The sequence below is a fragment of the Otolemur garnettii genome, unplaced genomic scaffold, assembly GCF_000181295.1.
Source record: "Otolemur garnettii isolate 467f Iridium unplaced genomic scaffold, OtoGar3 scaffold00015, whole genome shotgun sequence".
In the NCBI taxonomy this organism is placed as follows: domain Eukaryota; kingdom Metazoa; phylum Chordata; class Mammalia; order Primates; family Galagidae; genus Otolemur; species Otolemur garnettii.
The window spans coordinates 2,049,815-2,075,447 of record NW_003852410.1 but is presented as its reverse complement, the minus strand read 5'-3'; the positions used below and the strand labels follow the sequence as shown (position 1 = coordinate 2,075,447).

General features: G+C 46.3%; 1 protein-coding gene across 2 annotated transcripts in view; it reads right to left on the bottom strand.

Annotated features, from left to right (window-relative positions):
* The window catches only part of SRGAP3 (SLIT-ROBO Rho GTPase activating protein 3), a 253,632-nt gene that overhangs the window by 32,253 nt on the left and 195,746 nt on the right, over positions 1 to 25,633 (bottom strand). Inside the window, exons 11-15 of one of the 2 annotated variants that reach the window (XM_003785468.2) lie at positions 21,097 to 21,124; positions 11,858 to 11,888; positions 10,791 to 10,851; positions 8,947 to 9,024; positions 557 to 691 (exon numbers count right to left, since the gene is read on the bottom strand). In XM_003785468.2, coding sequence (XP_003785516.1) covers positions 557 to 691; positions 8,947 to 9,024; positions 10,791 to 10,851; positions 11,858 to 11,888; positions 21,097 to 21,124 — 333 coding nt within the window. Of the gene's footprint in view, positions 1 to 556; positions 692 to 8,946; positions 9,025 to 10,790; positions 10,852 to 11,857; positions 11,889 to 16,066; positions 16,170 to 21,096; positions 21,125 to 25,633 lie in introns of both variants that reach the window. The other variant, XM_003785467.2, reaches the window with a different exon arrangement.

Below are 25,633 nucleotides of genomic sequence, written 5' to 3'. Positions count from 1 at the left end.
TGTCAGAGGACGCCTCCACTCAACTTACTTTCACCATTTCCCTCGTTTGTCACATTGCTGACCTGACCCCCAGACCTTCCATGACTATATTACCCAAGCGGAAAAACTCTGGAACCCCTGTAAGACTTTCGAGGTCTTCCTCCACTTGCGACATTCTACCCTGCCAGCCTCTTCCACAGGCTGGCACAGGCCAGGTCACCCTCCTGCTGGTCCTACTCACCCGTGTCCCAGGATCCCCTATGTCTAGTCCTCCTGGAAGACTCCATTTATACAGCTATATATGTATATATTTCAGCTCTGATCTACAAAACCAAGTCTTCCTCTCCTCCTTCTCCTCTGAGCCCCTTCTGTACCCCAAGGATGTGCCATGCCCATTAGCCTTTTCATTATTAACCATCTTGTTATTTCCACAGCTAGGTTTTAAGTTCTATAAGGACACAGGCCATGCTTCCCCTTTATAAGTCTCTCCTCCATGTCTAGCGAAGAGATGAGGCTGCAAGCTAATTTCAATAAAGATCTGTCAGGGAATTGATTGTTCCTCCTGGGAGATACTTACTAATAGTAGATATCAAATCTTGAAACCTTTCCTTAGGAAAGAGTGGGTTTTCCAGTCCTCGGAAATACAGTTTTAAAACGCCAGCAACTGAGTTGATATCACGCTCATTTTGATCATCCACCAGGGGGTCCTCACCTGAGTAGAAACAAGAGACAGTGTTTGGCTTGATAGGGAAGCAGAGAATGTACAGAAGAGCTGAGCTGAACCCAGCCTGGGCCAGAGGAAAGGCAGGTGGGACAAGCCTTGGTCACATGTGACCCCCCCCAACACAAGTTTAAATCTCCTTGCAATTTCTTATTTGCATATGTCTAAATCCACAGAAAATTACAAGAAAAAAATAATAGATCCCCATCACCATCATTTACACTCATCTTGCCATACTGCTCTCTTTCTCTATATTTATTATTGCTCAAAATTTGAGAGTATTTTGTAGACACCACAACATGTCACTGCTAAATATTCAACACATTTCTCCTAAGAATAAGGATATTCTTCTATATAATCACATTGTAACATCTAAGAAAATTAACTATTGTGCCAAAATAACATCGCGTATACAGCCCCCATTCAGACATCCCCAATTGTCCCATGATATCTTTTATAGAATTATTTCAAAAGCCAGTATTTTATTAATGTTCACATAATTCATTTCGTGGTTATGTTTTCTTAAGCCCTTTATTTTTTTAAATTTTTTTATTTTTATTTTTGAGACATAGACTCATTCAGTCACCCTTGGTAGAGTGCCGTGGCATCATAGCTCACAGCAACCTCAAACTCTTGGGCTCAAGAGATCCTCTTACCTCAGCCTCCCAAGTAGCTGGGACTACAGGGGCCTGCCGCAACACCCAGCTATTTTGAGAGATGGGGGTCTCGCCCCCTTGATCAGGCTGGTCTCATACTCCTGGGCTCAAGTAAACCACCTACCTCGGCCTCCCAGAATGCTAGGACTACAGGTGTAAGCCACCACCAGCCTACTGGAGACCTTTAAATGTCAAACATGCTCTAGAATTTTTGTTTGCTAGTTTGTTTTTCATACCACTGGCTCTTTCTGAAGAGTCCAGGCCAGTTGCCTTGTGCAATGCCTCACACTCTGGATTTGTCTCATTGTTTCCTCACAATTAGATTGAGGTTAAACAAGGCTGGGTTAAGATACAAGGTTTTCTTTGCTTTCATTTATTTTGTATTTGTATATCTTTTTTATCCCAGGGAGACTCTTGTGACTAACATTAATAATTGTCTATTCATCAGCTTTATCTCACAATACACATAAAATGGTTTCAGAGTTTTAAGAGCAATATTACTACTAACAGAAAAAAACCTACAACATATAATTTAAGATTTCCTTCCCAGGCGTGTGTTGATTTTGTTTTGCTTTTTGATCCTTGAAATGTATCCCATTAAAAATGTCTGATCACAAGATAGAAAGCAGATTGGTGGTTGCCTAAGGTAGAAGGAAGGGTGTGGGGTACATAGGGAATCACTGCAAATGAATACAAGTTAATTTGAAGGATGGTGAACAAGTGCTGAAATTAGATTACAATGTTGACTGCACACAACTTTGTAAATGTGCTAGGAACCAATGAAATGGATACTTTAGAAATGGCTGAAACGCATGGCATATAACTCAAGAAAGCTGTTAAAAATTTATGATCAGAGGATATACTTAGAAGTTACTCTCTGTGGTTAGATAGCCAGCTTATCTTCATTTGTATGTAATTATAGGTATTGATATTTTTAATCATTTTAAAAAATTATAGTTTTGAATTAAGCATTGACAGAGTGAGAAAGTCAAAGTCAGATCCAAAGTGGCCCCTTGAGGGTGGGGCTTGTGGCTCAAAGGAGTAGGGTGCTGGCCCCATATACCAGAGGTGGCGGGTTCAAACCCAGCCCTGGCAAAAAAAAAAAAAAAAAAAAAAAACTGCACAAGTGGCCCCCTGAGAAGTTCTACCTCTTACCCTTCTCCCCTCCATACTTTGCATTTAACCACTTTCATTAGTTTCTGGCTTGTCCTTTCTGCAAAAATAAGTAAATATATTATTTTTAAAATTCTCCTTATTTCTTGAAATGTAGTGTACTTCATAAATTTGTTTTTTCACTTAACAGTGAATCCTGAAAATCCCTTCACATTAGTTCCTAGACATCTTCCTCTCTGTTTTATTTTTAGTGGCTGCAAAGTACTCTTTCTACTTCATGGGTAGACCATAATCTATTCTGCCAGTCTCAAGGATCAACATTTGACTTCCTTCCAGGAGGCTGCTATTATAAACATTGCCACAGTGAATGAATATTCTTGTGGTTTTGTATTTGTGGGGGAACATCTCCATGGTAAGTTCCTAGAGGTGGGACTGCTGGGTCACAGGGTAGGTACGTATGTGGTTTTATCAGATAGAGCCACATTTTTCTCCCCTGGGGCTGGACCATTTTCTACTCTACTAGCAACATCATCTCAAGAATGTTGTTTCCCAGAGTCCTGCCCAGGGCATATCATCAGTCTTTGGACCACAGGAGTAACACTTTCAATTTAGTCAGGAGCTGCTCGGCTGGTTCACCAGTGGGAAGTGCTGTGGAGAAGGTGAAAGGTGGCAGGGAGCAACCTGATCCCTCCGGAGGTACAGAGAGATGTCAGCACAACCGGCTTCTCTTCCTCCCAGACAGCCCAGAGCACTTCTAAGACTGGCAAGTGTTGAAGAGCAGAAATGGAAACTCACACCTGGGTCTCTACTGTGCCTCTGCAGGAAGTGAAGCCGGGCCCCTGCCAGCCCCAACATGCTTCAGTACTAATTAGAGACAGGTCCCCGCTCCCTCCTGTCCCAGGGCCTGCAGCTTACCGAGCAGCAGCCCAAGTTCAGCTCCCACCTGCCCTTTTGGCTGGCCAGCTTTGTGCAGTGCTAGTCTGAACCACGTGTGGCCACCCAGACACTGGTGTTCCATAGGTCAGCCTCTCTGCAGGCCCTAGCAGAGGAGGTGAGAATGCTTCCCCCACAGAGAGGAAACATAAAAACAATTGTCAGTCTCGGCGCCTGTAGCTCAAACGGCTAAGGCGCCATCCACATACACCTGAGCTGGTGGGTTCGAATCCAGCCCGGGCCTGCCAAACAACAATGACAGCTGTAAGCAAAAGAAAAATAGCCGAGTGTTGTGGCGGGCGCCTGTAGTCCCAACTACTTGGGAGGCTGAGGCAAGAGAATCGCCTAAGCCCAGGAGTTGGAGGTTGCTGTGAGCTGTGATGCCACAGCACTCTACCCACTCTACGACAGCTTGAGACTCTTGTCTCAGAAAAAAAACCAAAAAACTGTTTATCCCCACACACTACTCCTCAAGTGAGAAGCACCTGTACACACTGATCTCTCTGAATCCTCACAACAGCACTGCCTGCCACCAAGGGAGATGTGGTTCCAACACAGCCGTTCTCTCCTGTGGGAGACCTGAGGCCCCAGCAGATGAAGCAATGAACACGCCCATCCTCACACAGTCTGGCACAGATACTGGCAGCTCCCAGGTCTTGTAAGGACTGGGAGATGTTCTTTTTTTCCAAACCTATGATTTTCAAATCTGTCCGCTTGTCAGCGTGCATGCCTGCCCGTGTATACACGTATGTATCTATCGACTTTCCTTTCTCCTGTCTTCCTTTCTTTCTTTATAGAATCCCAACCATTTTTCTTTCTCAAAAAAAGTTCCTATGAAATCCCCAGGGGTGGGTGCAGTCTAAGCCCTCCCTCCTCCGCTTCCCTCTCTGTCCCTGGAGCAGCCTAAGGAATGAGAAACCTGGCCTGGGCAGGTGCAGTGGCACACACCTGTAACCCTAACACTCTGGGAGGCTGAGTTGGGGGGGATCGCTTGAGCTCAGGGGGTTGAGGTTACTGTGCTGCCGGTGCTGAGGCCTCTGCACTCTAGCCTGCCTGGGCAACACGCTGAGACTCTGTCTCAAAAAACAAAAAAACAACAAAACAAAAAATACTTGAACTGTATTAAGCTGTTTCCTTATTATTACTACACATCATTCTTGTGGCCTCATGATTCCAAACCACACGGACTTCTCCCTCCATACCGTCTACCACTGGCTCCCAGAGCTAAGTGTGATTAACACGTTGACTTTATGCACTTGCAGGTACACGTACACGCTCCACTACTTCTTGCCTTCCTCCCACAAGGACGCCCAGTCCATAATTGAAGCCGCCCAAACACTCCTTTCCGTTAGCCCAGGCCTGTGGCTCCCTACGAGGCTAGTCAATTTTGGGTCCAGGAAGGAATGGAATTCCAGAGCTCTCTGTGAACAGGATAGTCTGTGTGAATGACGGCCTTTTCCAGATGGAGAATCAGAGGTAAAATTCCAGGCAGGTCTGAGGAAAGTCATGTTCACGCTTCGCTAGCTCATGTCCTGCAGGAGGTGGAACTCTTACCCGGGTCACCGGGGCACTGTCAAAGGCGGTGGCTCTCCCCTGGGCAGACACTGAACACAGTGCTGCTGGGGGCTTGCAGGCGGTCTCTCTCATGGGGGTAGTCCTATGGCCACAGGTCCTGTCCAGTCCCTCAATGTGACAGTCTCACCCAGCGTTTCCTCTTATTGAGGCAGGACATAGATCTCCACAGAAGGGTTAGGTCCAGAGTGTAGGATGAGTCAGACCCTGCACAGCTGGCTTCAAACCCTGTCTGGACATGCACACGGTGAGAGGTTGATGGCCTTCCTTCCCAGCCACCCCCTTACTCATCTGTGTGTACAGTGGGGAACAGCAGAGAGGTCTGTGGGAGGAACAGAGATGGGGAACCGGCCTGGGAGACAAGAGAAAACCACAGCGTTTTCTATAGCAGAGCTGCTGATTTCTGCCTTTTCATGATTTTTCTTTGCTCCTCATCTTGCCAGAAGATTACAAGAAGAACCCAGAGCACAGAGTTTAGGATTTACTGATTAAAACAACAAAAGAATTCCCAATAAAACTCTGGTTGACTAGTGTCAGAAGAAAAAGAAAATGCACGTAGGAAGAGGAAGCCAGGAGTGGATTTCCAACATGTTATCCATTTTCAGCAGCTTAAGGAAAAGAAAACTGTGCTCCTTTTAACAGCCTTGGGCAAGGAATGGAGGCAAGCACATCTGCCCTGCAGAGGAAAACCAGGGCCAAGAACCAACAAATCTCTTTGAGCAAGTGGCAAAGGTTAGGCACCCTGCAAGGATTAGGGGATTTAAATTTTTTTTTAGCGGATTTAAATTTAAAAAAAATAAAAGGAAGAAAGAAAAAACCTATACTGATCTGGAGAAAAAATTCAGTCTCACAAGTTAGACCACGTGGGATGTGAAGAGTGGGTGAGAAGAGAGAGAGTGAGCTGTGCCCAGGCTTGGGCCACCTGGTCACCTAGGAAATGTGGAGAAATAGCCCGCGGGAGAGCCACGAAAAACGAAGATTCTAGTTTGAGGAGGCATCCCTGAGGGTCAGCGTGGTACCAAGCCAAACACGAGGCATGTGCTTCTATGACCGTCACATGGAACAGAGAAGAGTAACTGAGAAATGTGGCCCTGGCCAGCCCAGAAAAGCCAGGAATGGTTTTGTTTTTTCTAAAAGAGACATACCAGGAACTATTCTTTTAGAAGAAAACATGCCTCCCTGTGGGCTCAGGTGCGGCAGGCAGACAAGCCTGGCCAGAGAATGAGATTCATTTTGAAATGACGAGGAGAGGGCGTGTGGCCAACTGCAGACAGGAGGCAAAGGAAAAGGAGAAAATGTTTTTTGCAGCTGAGATGTGGGTCAGGTGATCTGTGCCCAGCTGGGCTCTGCCTGAGGCAATCCAAGGCTTGTTAGGAGCAGAGAATTCTTTTACACTGCACATCATCCCGCAAAGCACCCAAGCAAGTGACAGGAGGTGCTGACCTTAGAAAATCAGATTCAAGAAGGAAGCAAGCGGAGCTACTGGGGTGGGGAAGGGACAGGCTGCCTGTTACAACAAGGTTACCTACAGAATGTGGGGAAGCAGGGAAACACAAGGGCAAGGTGCCCGCAGGGCTGCAGGCTCTGCGCAGTGAGTTCGCCCATGAGAGGCAAAGCAGAATGACAAGGGACTCTAATGAGAGGAGCCCAGGAGGATGGCAACAACAAACGCTTCTGTCTACACTTCTGTTTATTTACAGTGAACACAGGATAGCAGGGGTGCTAAGAAGTTGGGGAAAATAAAGAAAGAAAATTCGGGATTGGGCCATCCAGTGATGTCGAGAAGGGCTCAGGGCAGTCAGGTACGACCTGTGCATAAGGGATACTAATGGACGATACCTCTTACTTTCCTGTCTTTGCACATGCTGTTCCTTTGGCCTAGAATGCCCTTTCCTTGCTCTTGTGTCCCCTGACCCTCACCCCTCAGCCTCAGCTGAGGAACTTCCCCCAAGGAAGCCCCTTCTTGGCTGTGGTCCATCTGAACTGGGCTGCCCAGGGCTTGCTCGGTCACTGCACTAACCATCCTATCTGCCTTCTAGGCTGGCTCCCCAAGCCAGAGTGACTGTGTTTTATTCTTGTTATATTTCTAGGCGCAAGTCCATGACCTTGTACAGTGCTTACTTCTTCAGTGAATGAATAAATGCCTGGGAATTGGAGCAAGGGGATTCTAGAGCTCTCTGGTTCTAAGCACACAAGATCCTGGGGTGGACTCCAGAAAAGAAGCTCCCCTGGACCCTAGACCCAGAGGCTGCAGCCTCTAGGTCTAGCTGTCTACCTCTGGTTCCAAGCCAGAGTGCCTAGGGCCACAGAGGGTCTATGCCTAGGGGCCATGGTGGTAACTGCCTAGGGCTGCAGAATGCTTCCTCCACTATGGAGTGGAACCTAAGGACGGACATTGAGAAGACCAGGAGGCAGAGAATTTGCTCAGGAGATAACTCCTTTAGAAGAGGGGAGTAATTCTATGGCTGGAACCCCAGAGAGACACCTGCTCAGAACACAGCCAACAGAGGTAAACCGTCCACCTCTCCAGGCTGTCAGAGAACAGGTAATAAAGTGTTTTCTTACCGATTGGGATGGGTTATACTTCTAGCAAACAAGTCTGGAATTGGGGTCTGCAAACCAAACTCAGTACCAGAGTCACTAATGGAGTAAGGTTGGTAAGTCAGAGCTGAAAGGGGTTAGACGATGGAGATGTAAGCTTTCCAAAATACTAGAAAACTGCAGGCAGAGATATTCTTTGGGAGACCTATATGCAAACTCTTCTTTCCTACGGTGGGATGAGGATGCGGACTTGGTAACCCTAGGCTTTATTCTGAACTCAGGGAGCATGATGTTTGAAAATATTTCCTTGAATGAAAATGCCCAGATTTTCAGTTCCAGTGTAGCGGTAAGATAAGCACTGGGTATTCAGAGGCAGAAGTGTCAGGAGAATCAAGTTTTTTCTGATATGGTGACTCTTTGCTTTGCGTGGACACTGTCACCAGCCTCTGTCTCCATCAGGGAGTCTAAGGCCAAGACAAATATATTATACCAAACATATCACATGTGCCCTGTTCTGGTGGTCTATTTCATTTGTATTTGGTTTTTGGTGGTGTTGTTTTTTGTTTGAGACAGAGTCTCTACTCAGTCACCTGAGGTAGCGATTCATTGCAAACCTCAAACTCTTGAGCTCACGTGATCCTCTTGTCTCAGCCTCCCAGATAGCTGGGACTACAGGTGCCTGCCACAGCACCCAGCTAGTTTTTCTATTTTCAGTAGAGACAGGGTCTTCCTCTTGCTCAGGCTGGTCTCGAATTCTTGAGCTCAAGCAATCCACCTTCTCAGCCTCCCAGAGTGCTAGGGTTACAGGTATGAGCTACCACACCCAGCTATCTCACTTAATCAAAGTGAGGACTAGATCACTTCTCCAGGGGTAGAGGGAGTGTATGATCTCTTCCTCTCAATGTATAGCTTGCAATAAATATTACATAGAAAATTAAGACTTGGGGTGTTCTAAAAGCCACTGTTGTCCATGTTCTTCCAACTTTTCTGAAATGCAGTGTCCTTTACAGACTCGTAAATATTCCAGAATCTCTAAAGGGCCCTCCTTCCCTGCAACCACTGTACAGTCCACTGGAGAAACTCACCCACAAGCAGTGGTAGTAGGAGATGGAGGAGGAGGAAGAGGAGGGAGAGGAGAAGAGAGAGGAGGAGGAGGGGGAGGGAGAGGAGGAGAAGGAAGAATCTACTTAACAGCTCTGCAGGAAATTAAAAGATCACAGTGTTTGCCAATATCTGTGGTGTAAACACTGCAGCCACAGCTTTCAAGCTACCAGGGCGAAGTCACTGAAGGCCACGCTGGGAAAGATGTGCACAATCAACTCTTGCAAACTGGTGCAAGCCAGTCCTGCACACCACTAGCTCTAAGACATGTGTTAACACCCACCCTGGTTTCCCCTGGCCTCAAGCTCGGGATAGGCACTCTGCACCCACCTCTCTCAAAGGAATTTTTGATGTCATTGACTTCCACCTGAGATCCTGGCACTCTGAAGATCCCCTGCTGCTGAAGTCCTAAAAAGAAACAAACAAAGGAAATAGTAATTGCCATTTGACCTTCGCTCATCAATCCACTGGGAGTATCAGTGACTCTCCTCATTGCTTATCTCTCCCTACCCATCCTTTAAAATAACAGAGTCATTCCCAATGAAGATGTCCTGGCAGAAACCCAGAAATGTCCTTTGCAGTGAAATACATCTGGTCATCTGCTTCATATGACTGTCATCTCCTGTCTGGGCTTGAAGGAAAAGGCTGGTAGAAGTTTATATCGATGCTATTTCCTTCCCCTACACAGACCCTGACTTTAAGGAAAGCTAGACTATAGAGCGAATCAAGGAGATGGGGGTGCAGAGATTAAATTATTAAAGAAAAACAATCTCCTTTTAAAAAACATGTTTCTCCCAGCAGTAACTATGTAACAGCAGTCTATAGGATTACAGAAATTAAAGGGCCTGCCTCATCTGAAATGGGAATTACTGGGGGAGAATGTGATGCTTTCCTTGTCTGTTTTTCTATATAAAATAATTCTCGGGCAGCACCTGTGGCTCAATGGGTAGGGCACTGGCCCCATATGCCAAGGGTGGCAGGTTCAAACCCGGCCCCAGACAAACTGCAACAAAAACAGCCGGGCGTTGTGGTGGGCGCCTGTAGTCCCAGCTACTCAGGAGGCTGAGGCAAGAGAATCACCTAAGCCCAGGTGTTGGAGGTTGTTGTGAGCTGTGATGCCATGGCACTCTACTGAGGGTGATAAAGTGAGACTCTGTCTCTATTAAAAGAAAAAAAAATAAATAATTCTCTACATTATAATTTAGGAAGTGTTTACTCCCAAAGGGCAGGCTTTATTCAAAGTTTGGTTTGTACATAATATGTGCTCAATAAACCTTTATTCATCTTTTTAGTTGAATAATATTGAATTTCTACCACCTGAGTCTGATTCATCCTTCTGGCTCATTACCACCCAGCCACAATGACCTTCCTTCCCATATTGGGCCTTTCCACTTGCCATTCTCCATCCTCTCCACTTGCACTACACGGCTGGCTGCTTTTGTGACTTTGTTCAAATATCACCCCTTGGAGAGCTCTCCTCTTCCCAACTTAGCCGAAGCAATCCCCTCTTCCCACAGCCATTCTCTATCTCCTTTTAATTTCAGATAATGACATTCTCACTACCAGAAGTTATATTTATTTTTCTGCTTTTTTATTTCCTTGCCCTTTGTATTGGAAATGTAAGCAAGCCGGGGCAGGCATCGTACCTGTCTAATTCACACCTATATTCCTATTGTCCAAAACTGTACCTGTAATGCACTCGATAAATATAGTTTTGGAGGAATGAGTAAGTGGATAGGCACACGTTATCTACTGTGCTTTGGTGACACCATGGTTAACAAATCCCATACAAAATTTCCTTCATGGAGCTTATAATCTAGTAGTATTGGCTGGTTTATTGGCCAACGCCATTCAATGCTCAAAGCACAGATCTCTGGGGTTGGATGGGAGTACGGGAAAAACCTAAAATAATTCTCCGGCCAGTACCCTCGCTGCGCCTGCTCCTCAGTCTCCCTAGGTCCTGGGTCCCCTCACCAGGACCTCCATCCCCCAGACACACATGAAGCTCAAAAGACAGCACTCAGAAGAACAGCCGTTCCATGAAGCCTCTTCCCCTCGGGAGCAGAGCAGTGATGGGAAGTCTTCCAGGATGAATTAGAATCTCATTTCCTACCAGAACAGCCTGGCTCCTATTCTAGAGATTGCTGAACAAACTGACCCGAGATGGAGCTTACCATATAAATTGATGTATCGGATGCAGCTCTCGACTACAAGCGGTATAGCTTGTCCCGAATCCTTAAGAAAGAAAGACTTTGTGAGCTTTATTGGGCTTGGCAACCCCCACAGGAAAAAGACATTGCAAACACAAGTTATTAACTCAAGCCAGAACGTTAGTACCATCAGATTAGTAGGAAAACAAGCAAGGAACTGCTAATCCTAAAGTCTCCACAAACAGTTAATGACAGAGAATGTTCAGTTATGTGCAGAAAAAGGCATAGCTATGATGGTTTTAAAGAAATGCTCTGTCTTCTTACCCAGCTGGCAAGGAATCTGGGCTCAGGAAGCTGGACAGGCATACCTGGGGCAAGGGAGAGGGAACCCACTGCGTGGAGAGGGCGGGCGTCTGGCCTTGCAGAGTTCTCTGCCTCCTGCTCCACTCTGCCCCAATTCAACAGCATTCCCCCAGTGCTCGGGAGGAAAAGGCAGGTTCAAGTCCTCATCCTAATACTGCACCTGGTGGTACTTTTACACTCTTTAAGATCTTACAACTAAATGCCCAGATGCATACTTTGTTTAACAGTAAACATGTCACAAAGAAAACCTCCAGAAGCAGTTAATGTCAGCCACTGGCCAGCTAGCGGCCAAAAAGGCTGAGTAAGATGTAACTCCTGGGGTGTGAGTGCACTTTCAATGACATCTCCCTGGACTGGTCTGCAGCCACAGACAGCTGGGCAAGGAGCAATATTCTTTTGGAGTTCATGATTGGTTGGCCTCTCTGTTATTCCAGGTCACTTAAAGAATGTTAGAAGAAAGTTCTTAAACTTTCTTAAAAAGGGACCAAGTTAAATTACTAGCCTCCTCATACTATGGCGTATGTCATATGCTCTTGGAGAGGCGGTGTGGATTCAGACGCCTTCTTGGCCACGTCACACTCCACGTGTGAATTCTTTCCTTGCTTGACTATTGTCAGGGAGAGGACAACAGCAGCAGGCTAGGACCAGGTGGACTGGGACCTGGAAGTTGGTACTAAAGATGGGTTCCCTCCAGATGAATGGGGCTAACGGGCCTTTCTAGTAAATACCTGGTTCCTGGTTCGAGCATTTCTTCTTCCTCTGATAACAAAAAATAAACAGGCAGCACAGCAGGAGAAAAAGAAAAGATTATGCAGGAATCAGATCAGTTAGAGTAAGCAGATCCTTCAGAGTCCGGGAACGCCGGAATGCAATGGCAGCCAGCACAGGTCCTGGGGAGTCTGCCCGATAGCCTGCCCCTGGGGAGGGCCACCCCTGAGCTGCAGTGCCTCGCAGGACTTCTGGGAGCTGCCCCAGCCAGCCTTCCCATGTGGCTGCCTTAACCTCCCTCCAGACTCCAGTGGACAGAGGGACCTCCTTCAGTCCTGGCCGAAGTGCATGCAGGAGCTGAAGGCCTCCTCTCCCCATGCCTTGCTCCTCCTCAACACAAGCTTACCTAAGACCACGAAGGTAAGCCCACTAAACAGAAAGTACATCCTGTAAGTCTGCTGGAATACTGCCTGGAGTTCAGCTCCAGAAACCCATTCTTGGTAAAATGTTCACTTTTACCAAGATCATGTCTCTCAGGGGCTGTGTGCACAGGGTCCAACAGGAACCCACCTGATTCCTACCACATGCCCTGGGTAGCACTTCCTGGGTGTCTGCTTGGCTCTGCTCCCCTTCCTGCCCTCCTGACCCTCACACTGTCACCGACAACTTCCCTGGGAACACAAAAGCTGGGGGAGGCCTAGAGGGAGGGAGGTAGAGTGAGACACCGCCATAGTCTTGGGGCTGCCTGGAGCCTTGGTTTTCACTAAAAGCCACTGACGACGCCCGTCTATTCTTTCCTTCCAGGGTGCAGCGGTCAGTCTCGAGGACGGGTGCTGTGTCTCATCCAGGCTCCTTAAGCATGTGCGTCTTCCAGCCAGTGCCATCTGTCCAGTTCTTGGCATCCCAGCAACTGGCATTATCTGCTAACTGGCACACTGGCTGAGCCCACCTGGATCCTCAAACTGAGCAAATAGCCCAGTTTGATCAAATGGGCCTCTAAGAGCAATGTCTTAAACTAATGTGAACGATGACAGGTAATACTTACAGAGGCTTACTGCGTACCAGCCAGTGCTCTAGACACATAACATAGGAGGTCAGATGACTGAGTCTGTGAACTCATCCCAGAGAAAGTGCTACTACGGTTACCCTCAAAGTGCTCCTCCTGGGAAGCTATGCACTGACGCCAGCACCCAGTCTGCAGTTTCTTTAAAGCACTTTCTCTAGTATGAGTTCACGAACATAATTGTCAGACTTCTTACAATGACAGCTCTGACGGCCATTTCAGAAAAAGAGTTCCAAAATTGCTTTGAAAGGTGAAACAGGCGCTGGTCTCAGTGCATTAGCCTCCCAAGAGAGCACCATGAAGGCGACCCTAGTGATATGAGGCTATGAGGTACACAGCATTTTTTGGGGGGTGAGTTCATGAACTTCATTGTCCAATCTCAGACATGTGGTATTAGCTCATTTAATCTTTCTCACAAACTCACACGGAAACAAGATGGGGACTCTGCCCCTGCCCCAGGAGTGAACCTCCTGGGCTTCAAACTTGACTCTTACTGACAAAATGGACTCTATAAAAATGGGGTTTCCTTCTGTCTGAGAGGGGGAAAAAATCTGGGATTTTAATGGGGTTGGTTTTCAGGGAGCGTCCTGGAAAAGTATAAACTCTTTTATCCGCTGTCCCCTAAACCATCATAAATCATGGCATCTTCACAATGATATTTTACTGAAAAACTTTTCACGGGTGTGGATTTCCAAAGCTAGGGGCTCCTAGTTTAGTGTTCTTTGAAACAGCATGTGAATTATCATAGAAAATTAAACTCTGTTCCCAATAATTGTAGGGATGAATATATTTTAATGCCTTCACTTTCCCTGAAAGTTAATAATTCTTGAGAGTAAAACTGTTCTGTGTGCCGTGTTGACTACCTAGGTCATAGCGGGCAAGGTATAAGATGCATACAGTGTGACAATAAAGATATGCAATCTTGTTTAACAAATATGCCTTGTTTTCCCCAGGCAAAGGAGTATTATTCCTCCAGTCGTCCCCATAGCAGGCTGTGCACTTATTCCAACAAGGCTGCCATGCTCAGGTGCTCTGGGTGGGCCCTCGTTGGGGTCTCTTTTCAGACCCATTCGACCAGCCCCACTGTAGCATAGTCAGTCCTCTTGTCATTTTGTATCTTCAATGGGGTTTACAAAGCAGAACTTCGAATGGAGCTTTTTATTCTGAAGACAAGGCGCTCCATTCTACGACCAAGTTTTGGCACTACTGGTAAAGGCCATGCTATGGTCTCTAAAGACCGTTGAGCAAAGCAGTTGCAGCAATGGGGAACTATTTAGAATAAGAAGGTGATTTCCAAGGTGACTGTGTGTGTCAAGGGCAAACACTCGTGTAAGTTCTGATGTGTTGATCAGAAGGAATAGTCTGATTACTTTATAGTTGTGCATTATATGGAGGAACTCTCTATTAAAAGACTATTTAATTCAACAGAACCCATACTTTTCAGATATTATTATAATAGCAAATAAGAACTAATTCCTTCCAAGTATCCTGACTGATCACCCACTCCCAAAGACCTAAGCAAATCGGGGAGGTGTCCCTGTCTCTGAGCCTTCCGTCCTACTGTCCTATTCCTCTGCTCTTTATTCCTATCCTTCCTTCAAAGCCCCTGAGCAGGCCTCCTGTGCTAGAGCTTCTGGCTCTTCTTGCTCAGAATTTATTCTTGTGGGGATAATTCACCAGGTGCGCATCCTGAATCACCCTGTGCTTCCTGCCTTTTGTGTTTAAAACCTCCCAAGCTCCACTATAAACAACTTGAGGGCAGGAAGAGTAACTAGTCCCCTCTCAGCCATGGAGCATGGCTCTTTCAGGGGCTGAAGTGAATGAGAAGAAAGTCTTGGAGGAGAGAGGGGGGAGGATGAAGAGGGAAGACCCCTTTGATCCAGCCTCATCCTCCCACCACTCAGTGGATGGTGAACCACTCAGTCTGGACCAAGCAGTTCCTCTCTCCTGATGCACCCGGCAGGGCCCCTGTTCATGGGCGTCCTCTATGCTTCTGTCCTCCTAGGTATACTCTTCATGAAACAGCCCTTGGCATTCCCTGCCCCTGGGCAATCTCACCTTAGGCCCTAGTCTTCCACTTTTCTAGAACTCAGCCCACAGGCAGGGACTATCAGACACTCATAGTGAGCTTGCCTATCCACTCCCGCTGTCTGAGACCACCCTATCCAGTCCCTCACTGTCCTGTGCTGTACCCTGAGGACCAGGGGTGGAGAGTCAGAGCAGGGGCAATTTTTATGACCCCCAAATCATCAGCAAAGCCCAAGAGGCTTTACTTTTCTCCTGATTGACACACATCTTCTTCCCTGTGTCTTTGCTGAATAGTGGTGAGCTCTCAAATATCTGGCAGGTACCTGCCTGCCCTGTTCCCTATATAATGTTAAGAATCCCTCTCTTCAGGTATTTCCCCACCTGCTGCCCTCTGCAACCCCATTATCATCTTAATTTGCACTGAGCCCTTACACCTGGGATGGCTTGCCTTTATACCCTTTACAGGAAAGACAAACTCAACTAACTGAAGTGTTTGCATTTCTAGTTTAAGGTGTAAAAGGGTTAACCCAGAATTTGAAAAGGGCTATCTCAGCTTCCTCCCTTCTTCCAAACCACCTAACCAGCGGCAAAACTAGGTGGAAGGATGTTGTCTCATAAAAATAGCATGCATTTCCCTTGCTAGTATATACGCAAATTTTAAAAAATTCACTTGGGTAAACACACACAGTTACCTGCAGGGATTTTCTCTGTGGTGCTTTCAGTTCATTTCCCCTTGGGAGACATGGTTGTGACATGAAGACCCAGGGTTCCTCTGAGTTACCCTCAGGGGTTAGGACTGCAGTTTCTGAAGCACGGCTGGCTGGGACCACTGTCTGCCATTTCAACCCTACTTGAACTTCACTAGGCTCCATCATGATCTGAACCCGCCCCCTCAGGCTGAGACTCACAGGGGCACTTAGGGGTGACTGGTCAGAGGCCAAAGCAGCTTGGATGAGAAGCTCTCACTGCAGGTAAGAGCAGGCTGCTGTGAGGAACTAGCTGGACAGGGCCTGGTGGAGGGCAGGGCTGTCAGCTGGTGGGGAGGAGGGTAGGGCTGTCAGCTGGTGGGGAGGAGGGTGGAGAGAGGCTGCCATTACATTGGGCGCATTCTCGGACTCTGCAGCTCCCCAGGAAGTACCTTAATGAACGCTTCCATACTGCCGTTAAAGAGTTTATGGCTATACACTGAGAGAGGCCTAGGTCTCCTCATTTTCTGTGGTTTAGGGGGAAGACAGGGGGGCCTAGGGGAAAACGGAACAAAAGTAATCAAGAAAGCAACAACAGAAACATACAACTGGGAGAGATGCTTTTAAAACCCATGACTGGAGGGCACAAAATGCAAATGGAAGCCCCTGACACCCCCCCAAACACATTGGTTTCCAATGTTCCATCTGAAGGCCTTTGGATGTTTTAGGGGATCTTATAATAATTTACCCACGATGCCAAGCAGGAGCAGCTCTTACATAACATAAAGGCATTCTACATCTTAGGGGAAAGAGATAGCACGTGTAGTATCACAAGAAACCACTGAAACTCCAGAGGCTGTCATCCTGCAAAGCTGACCAGATGGAGGGGGACTCAGGGGAGACACACATAATCTGTAGCCCAGGAAAGCAAGAGACTTTCAAAAGTGATCAGGAGGGTTAATTTTCATTATTTTGGCTTCAATTTATCACCTAGTCTCAACTCCCAATGTACCAGGACACTGATCTTCCTAATGCCTCTTGGCATTTCAAATATACTTGACTCATCTTTGTTTCCTGGGTCCAAGAGTCAGGTAACCGTTATTCTCATTTCGAAAATGAAGAAACTGTTGCCACCAGGGCAGCTGCAGCTTCTTTGGGGTCTCTAGGTGACCCTAGATGATGGTAAGATCTTGTTTTCTCGTCAAGTACACCTTCGATTAAAGCACTTTCAAATCTATTATCACACTTATCAACACCTCTACCCTGTACCTATGGCCCCATTTTACAAAGGCAGAAACTAAAGGCCTCTCTGAAAATGAGCTGGCCAAAGCTGGGCCCCAAGCCCAGGCCCCTTTGGCTCCAACTCCAGGCCCTTCCAACCAGGCCAGAATCAGGGAGCCTTTTTTATTTCCAGCCAAGGAAATAAACCCCATTAACCCTTGCCTGGGGTCAGGTTGAAAGTGTCTTGCTCTACTTTAGGATTTTAGTTCCTAAAGTACGCGCCCCTCTTGGCCACAGGGAGGGAAAACCACAGCACAGTTCACCAGGAACAGTGAAACAGCCACAAACACTGGACCTGTTTCCGGAATAGCTCACCATGCATATACCTGTGTTGGCTTATTTGCTCATTTCGCCACCCAAGGTGGCCTAACTCAATGCTGCTGGCCTTTGGGGACAAGGGGTTTTTTGAGAGTAGGAAGAAGGCCCCTAACCAAGAAAGGGAGTTTATTTTCAAATGGCTCAGTTTCAAATTTGGGAAGCAACAATTGAGGACCCTGCCAGGCACAGATAATGTCCATATGTCACAAGCAAAGACCTGGTCCCCCAGAAGTCTTAACAGACTTTTGTGAATGGGCAGGAATACTTCTGGACTGAAGCCGATCAAGATAAATGAGGTCCACACTGCCTCTGTTTACGGGGCATGTGTGGACAGCAGCCTAGCTCCCTAGTGAACTCCAACTAACATTTCCAAGGCCTTTGAGTACTGAGCAAATGCTGCTAGCTCCAGGACATGCATGGGCAAAGACACAGTTGAATCCAAATATCATGCCACCCAAACAATGGAACCAAAATAACAGCACAGATCAAAATTTGGAAAAGAAACAACAGGCAAGATTATTTCAAGCCCATCTTGGTTCTATGTCAATTTGGTTAGCTAAGTCCATGTCATTTCTTTCTTAAAAATTACTTCTTTTTTGAGGATGTGTCTATGTGGGGTTGGGATTTCTTACAATAGACATGCTTTTAAATGTCCAAAGGCAAAACAGAGTGCCAAAAATGTGACATAAGGCCATAGGCTTTAAGTTAGGGTATTAGAAATAACTTGAGGATAGAGACATTGTCACTTTGTTTTCGTAGTGTTTTGGGTTTTTGCTTTTGAATCTTCCCAGATCGTTTCCTTATCTCACATTGCACCAGAACCTCACAACAACCCTGTGAGGTAGGCAAGAATTATTAAACCCGTTTAACATAGAAGGCAAATAAGCCTATGAGAGATGAAGAAACTTGCCCAAGTTCATATTAATAACATGTGACTGAGGCTGGAGGTAGAATTCAGCTCTTCCTACTAGGGTCTCCAGTGTTGAATGTGAAATTGAGAAAGTGACTTGTATCATAGAACAAAGGATCTATTAAATTCTCATGGCCAGTAAGAGTAGAGTCTCTTTAATGTAGGTGTTAGACACCCAATGTATAAAAAGAAAAATCTAGAGTGCCCAACTAGAGGAGTTCTGTGAAATACATGTGTTTTTGTTTTTTCTTAAATTTTACAAAGTGGAATAAAAGGAAAATAGGATTTGTTTTCCCATTTTTCCTGTTCAATCCAGAAAGCGAAAGACTGAATCATACCAGGATTTCTTTCTTTGTGTGATGCTCTGTGCACTGACAAGGAAACGTAGCTATCCCAACTTTGCACGATATCAAATCTACATCGACTTACTGAAATGCTGGGTGGGGCACAAAGTGGGGAGCAGGGGGACAGCTCAGCCAAGGAAAGTGGGGCAGCCTAAGCCTTCCATCTCTTCTGCTGCTCAGTTGCAGAGCAAAAAGGAAAGAAAGAGAAAGAGAGAGGCAGGGAAAACAGAACAGAGAAAGCCACAGAGAGGAAGAAAGAGAAACCAGAGACCAATGTCCCCTTTCTGCCTTTCAATCACAATCAAAATTAACAGGTGTTGGCAACACAGGAATTAGCCTCAAAATTAGCCTGTGACTAAAAGGATGTGCCTAAAAATGTCCTTAGATGACTCAATAGACCTGGAGGTCAGCATTCAAACTGGTGGCAATATTGTTCAGTGGCAGTCAGGCTCGTAGAGGCTGTGCATGGGTGTTAGTTACCTCACTGCATCTATTTGTACGAGATCTCAAGTGTCTCCACCCCCATTCAGGCCGGGTAGACCTAGGTAAGACCCGGGAGGCCAGTTCATCTGAATCACAATAAACAAACTTTACATTTGCATCTCGCTTTGCCCTTAACGATTGGCTTTTTTAGTGCACTGTCATGTCTGCTGCCCAAATTACGGAGTTAATAGGAATTTGGGCTATTCTAATATGAGATTCTTAAGTGTGAGAAACATACACCATGCTACAGCCCATGTGCAAAACTGGTCCATGTATACAAGGTCAACAGCAACTTGGCTGACGGGACTGACACATTTTGGGAACATGAGGATGATTCCAAATGACACTGACCACGTGCAGGAGTGCATAGAAGATACGGAAAGAGCCACAATACACAGACATTTCACTCAAGGCCTTTAAGACAAATTTTACAGCCACTTCCACGTTGGTGACAGGTTCTACACCTTAAATAACTGTTTTGCAGCTAAGGGAAACTTTTAGCTTACTAACAAAGTTGTCTTTGACCTTTTCCAGGGGCCAGAGTGCTGAGGGCTAGGCCTGCAATTTAGTGCAGTGTGGCCGCAAATAGAGCAGGGTATCTAAGTGGGAGGTCTGCTAAATCTCAGCTAGAATTTCCCAGGCCCTAGGTCAAAGAGGGTGTGGAAGACAACACCTCATAGGGCTTTATTAAAAAAACAAAACAAACCCTCCACTTTCCCCTGAGGGAGGACCTGAGACGTGGCCAAGGGTATGATTACAGATCTCCTCTTCTGCAATTTGCTGGAACATCTTCTCTACGTGAGTTCTAGGAATGAGGAGGAAGTGAGGGACAGCTCAGTTCGTCCCCCATCTGTTTCACTATTAGCAGAATTTGGCATAAAATATGGCTTCTGTTGTTTTGGGACTATAACAATATCTTCTTGCCAGGAAAAAAAAAAAAAAACTGTAATGGGTTTGTTTCTAAAAAGTTCTTCGAAAGTGACCCTGCACATTTGCCACCCCATGTGCTGGAAGGGCCTCGCCTGGAGGGAGTCATCCTGATGTTCCCAAATTGTGCTGGGCCCAGAGGAACAGCTGCACAGGCCGAACTTCTGGAAAGCTCTCCAAGGTCTCATCCTGGGCTCAGGAAACTGAGAACCCTATTGCTTTCCAAGTCTCTGCCCTGCCTACTCCCTTCCCAAGGAACAGGAGAGAGTTGAGGGTTCATCTTTTCTCTTGCCAAATGTGACAGCTTTCCAGGAATCTGAGCCACTGGGAAGAATTTGTGGGAAGGAAAAGAATGCCCTCAGGTCAAAAAGTAGCTGTCAGCTGCCACAGGGTAGGAAAGCGCGGGACTGTGGGCCACTGGCTGAATTCCAGCTGGGCAGTGCCACAGCTATTGCAGGGAACTCAGAAATGAATGGGTTCTAGGGAACAGTCTGGACGGTGACAGGGCTGCTTAGGGAATCTGAACTCTCTAAAAGGGGAGGAAAAGTCAGCCCCTCCATTATCAGCTGCTGAATGCTAGGTGTTCACTGGCTCTGTTCTGCTCAGGGAAAAGCGCAAAAGGTGGAGGACAAGCTGGAGAAATTGCCTCTGTGTCACTTTCTGTCTGCCCATCCAAGTGCTGGGGAGGTTCGAGCCAGGGTGTGCTCCGCGCGGGCGCCTGTGTGCAGGTGCGCATGCGTGTGCCCAGCTGTGCGCAATCCCAACTACACCCAAAGCCTTGGCACCCGTGACCCTGGCTCAAGCAATCACGTAGCAGGTGGGAGAGCGGTCAGTGGACCCCCCGCGCTCCCCCCACCCCGTCCTCACCGGCCTCTGGCCTCTCCTGGCTGCCTTTAGCCAGTCTGAAATAGAGATTACTGTCCCACCTGATGGACAGAGCAAAGGGAAGATGCCCCCTGCCCCAGAGCAGCTCCCAAAGCGACCCTACCTCCCCGCGCCCAGCCAGCTGGAGGGGCGTGGCCTCGCCATCGCAAGCTGCGCTAAGCCAGCCGGCAGCCGCAGCAGCTACTGTGCTTTCCTTCCACACACCAGCCCTGGGAACAGCCATCCAGGCTTCTCTAGCTCTCAGCAGGATCCGCACTCCCCACCCCAGCCCCACCCGCTTCATCCCGCTCCCGCCCCAGGCAGCCGGTGAAAGCAAAGGTTCTCCCGCTCTCACCTGGTGGTGCCGCACTCTGCTCTTTCTCCTGGAAAGAAAAGTATACATGGATGTTTAATTGCTTTTTTAAAAGCCAGAGAATATTCATCTTTTTCTAAGAACAAAAAACAACTGGTCTTAATTATTCTGTGAAATGTGAAATCTAATTATGCCTAAGGTATCATCTGTTGAAAAGAACTGCTTTTTATTAATTCTTTATTAAAAGCCCCCTATTTGCAAGGCTTATGTTATTGTTCATATACATATTTTCAATGATTCTGAAATTACAATCTGCTGGCCACTTGCATCAGAAATTTCTGGGGCTCTGGCTAAAAATGCAGATTTCTTGGCTCTCCCGTGGTTCTCCTAAATTGCAATTTCAGTTTCAAGGTAGGAACCCAAGAATCTGCATTTTAACAACCACCCCAGGCTATCCCTCCTATGCCTACCCAAGTTCAAGAATTCCTGCATTGTTTAATGTCAGCAAAGACATTCAGTGTCACTGAGCCCCTGGCATGTTCCTGGCACTGAAGGATCCCAGCCTCAGGCACCTTCTTGTTTGACCTTCCCCCTGCTACCCTCCCGCTCCTGCCTTCGTTCTCAGCTTTAGATATTTTCACTGGAAAAGAAAATCAGTAGGATGGATTTTCCGTCTGCGTGCCTCTAGGGGATGAACCGACCCGTCCACCCTCTCCTGTCCCTCCCTGCCTCCTCTCCTGGCTCTCTGGAGGAAGCATCCTGCTCCCGCCAAAGCCCAAACATCCTGGTGCTCTGGGTTCTGTGCTCTGGCTTCCACACCCTCTGCCCTTTTCAGGTCCTCAGCTTCTGCAAGGGTCTCCCTTCTCTCTGGCATCGCCTATCTCTTCTCTTCTGGACCATTTCCAACCCATGTAAACATTCCAGATACCATGTTTCCCCGAAAATAAGACCTACCCAAAAAATAAGCCCTAGCAGGATTTCTATGCATTTGTTAAATATAAGCCCTACGCCGATAATAAGACCTAGTGATAGGCGTAGCTATGCAGCGTATCTGCATAGCCACGCCCTGCATTTCGGTGCAGAGCAGTAAAGAAGACTGGAATACCTTTTATCTGCCACAGCTCCTTTCTTCCAGCTGTTGGCACTTGCACACAGGCATCCTATTGAGCACGTGCAAACAGCTAGGGGAAAGGAGTTCACGGATCACTAGCGCCAGCCCCACCAACGAGGTCAGCTCCCCCTGTCAGGTTCCAGAAGAAGATGACTTAACTGTATTTGAATAAATGTAGATTGTTGTATTATACTTAATAAAAATAAGACATCCCCTGGTAATAAGCCCTAGTGTGTCTTCTTGAGAAAAAAATATAAGACAGTGTCTTATTTTGGGGAAAACACAGTATATATGACCTAGCTCAGCACCCATCTCTTTTTTTTTTTGAGACAGAGTCTCGCTATGTCGCCCTTGGTAGAGTGCCATGGTGTCACAGCTCACAGCAACCTCAAACTCTTGGGCTTAAGCATTTCTCTTGCCTCAGCCTCCCAAGTAGCTGGGACTACAAGCGCCCACCACAACGCTAGGCTATTTTTTGTTGTTGTTGCAGTTGTCATTGTTTAGCTGTCCCAGACTGGGTTTGAACCTGCCAGCCTTGGCGCCTATGGCTGGTGCTGTAACCACTGTGCTACAGGCACTGAGCCTGCACCCATCTCTTGACCCCATTTCTCCCTCTAACTACAATATGTCCCCATTTCTGCAGTCTCCCTCAAACTGTCTACAGGCACTTGTGCTTCCTCCACTCCTGTTCTCTCCTTACCCCACCGCAGTTAGGCCTCTGTTCTCACCTAGAGATGAGTCTGCAAATGCCAAGATCAACACTCAAGGTCAACAGTGGTCCTCCTGTGGCCAAGCGCATGGTCTTCTCTGCCCTTACCTTACTTGACCTCTCAGCACCATTCCACCCAGTGAACCCTTCTTAAAGCTTTTCCCCTTGATTTCCTTGACTCTGTACATGCCAGGTGTCCTTCCTGCCCTACAGAGTATTCCTCAGTTTCTCTTGTTGTCTCCTCCTCATCTGCCCAAACTTAAACCTCTACATGTAGGGATGCTCCAGGATGCATACCCAGGCATCCTATCCACTCTTTCCCATACACCCTCTCCAAGAGGTCCCAAGTGCTTACTATGAACTCTCAACCCTTTGGTTCAGATTGTCCCCTTCCCTGGACTTCCAGATTCACATGCATTTTTAAGTAAATATTCAAAGGTATACAACTTTCACCAGAATTCAATTTGAGAGGTTTTCCATCCTAAGAGAAAGACCCCTCCCCTCAAGCCCACTTATAGTCACTCCTCATTCCCACCTCTAGCTCCAGGCAACCCTGAGTTACTGCGTGAGTTTGTCTATTGGAGACATGTCGTATAAATGGAGATATACAATATGTGGTCTTTTGCATATATCTTCTTCCACTTAGCATAATGTTTTTGAGTTTTATTCATATACCATGATTCAGAACTCATTTCTTTGTATGGATGAATAATATTTCATTGCTTCTACAGACCCCATTTCCTTTATCTATTCGCCACCAAGTGATTCTTAGTATCTCAAATCCTAAATGTTCCCCAAAACACTTTTTTTCCATGCCCCGAACCTACTCAAGTATTCAACATCTCAATAAATGGACCACCATCTACCTACTTGTTTCAGCCAGAAGTCTAAGCATTATCCTTGAAAATTCTCTTTCCTTCATAACTTAAATCAATCTACTTCCCTCCATCTCAACAGTACCATCTCAGTCCAGGCCACCCTTATCTCTTGCCTGGACTACTTTCTTTTTAACTGGTTTTCCTGTTTCCTACAATCCAGTCCTGACTCAGTAGTCAAAGTAATTTTCTATTTCATTTTGTAGAGATGGTATCTTGCTATGCTGCCCAGGCTGGTCTCAAACGCCTGGTCTCAAGCAACCTTCCTACCTTAGCCTCCCCAAGTGCTGGGATTAAATGCTTGAGCTTCTGTATCTGGCCCTCTCTTTAAATTAGAAATCATATCATATCTTTTCCTTGCTTTAGAACCCTTCGATAACCTCCCACCACACAACGGGATAAAATCCAAACCTCTTACTCTGTTTTTGTAAACCTCTTTGAGATCAGAGTGGACCCTCTGAGATACTATGTACTGTGCCATCCTCCTTTGCATACTATGGTCCTGACCCAGAGGCCTTCTGTGTGGTCATCGAATAGGCCTTTGCATTTGCTGCCTAGAATTCTCTTGCCCTTGGTAGTTGCATGACTGGCTTTTCTTTATCTTTTGATCTCAACTTTTCTCTGTGTCCAGAGAAAAGCTTCCTCACTTTAAAGTAGATACTTGTTTATATCACATTTCTTTATTTAAATTCTTTCTACATATAGCTAATCATTAATATTTTTCTTGCTTATAACTCATTGCTTACTTATCTGCTGCCAGTCTGTCTCCACTGGAAAACACTATATTCTATGGGAGAAGGGATCTTGTCTGTTCTTAAAACTGCTACACCACCAAGATCTTAGATAATGTTTGGCACCAACTATGTCCTCACTAAATATTTACTGAACAAATAAATGAATGGACAAGTCCTCCACCTGCCAGAAGCATAGTGCCAAATTCTTCTCCTAGTTAATAAGTAGATCATGCAGTTGTGGAATTCTGTACACAAGGTATTGTCCTTGTCACAACAACTGAGCAAAGACACGTGGAGAGATGGAGTGATTTCCCCAAGACTTTGCTTGTGAGGAGTTTGTATTCTAATCCAGGTTGTCTAACTTCAAATCTGAGTTTTGCTGGGGGAACTGGTTCCACCTTCACAAACACAGGGTGAGGGAGAATGGATCTCCATAGTGGAATTTTCCTAAGAACCAGGAGCTCCCTAGAGGTGGCACTTGGCTTCTAATACCATCCCCTCCTGGGCTTCAGAGGCACAGTGCCATAGAAGACAGCTCCCTGGACAGAAATGTGGTGATGAAGACTTTAAACACCATCTTTTCCTTTGCCTGCCAAAACTGTACTGAAAAGGAAGTGCTCTGAGTCCCGATGTTAACACTTTCATCAACTCCCTGTGTGAGTTTGGACAAGCTACCTCCTTTCTTTGGGCCTCAATATCCTCAATTTAAACTCTTCATTTCCTTTTTAGCACATTACAGATGCTTACATGCCTGGATCCCCTTCACCAAATACCAGTAATATTTATTTCCCAGTCACTGTGACATCTAGAAACGCTCCCATACATTTCTGATCCTCTTAGAGGTCAGAGTTGCTCCCAGCTCAGAGCCTCTAGACCGACACTTTCTAATAGAAATTCAATGCAAGCCACAATTTCTAGCAGCCACATTACAAAAAGTAAAGAGAAACAGGTGAGATTAATTTTAATAATATACTATGTTTAATCTAATATGGCAAAAATGTTATCACTTCAATATGCACTGATATAAAAACGAATAGGTAATGGGTGGAGGGAGGGAGTTAGGAGGGATTACTTCTGAGGTTTACCTTATAGGGGTACAGGTGAATCTTTCTAAGAGTAGAATGTGAATGTTTTAAAGCAATAACTGAGA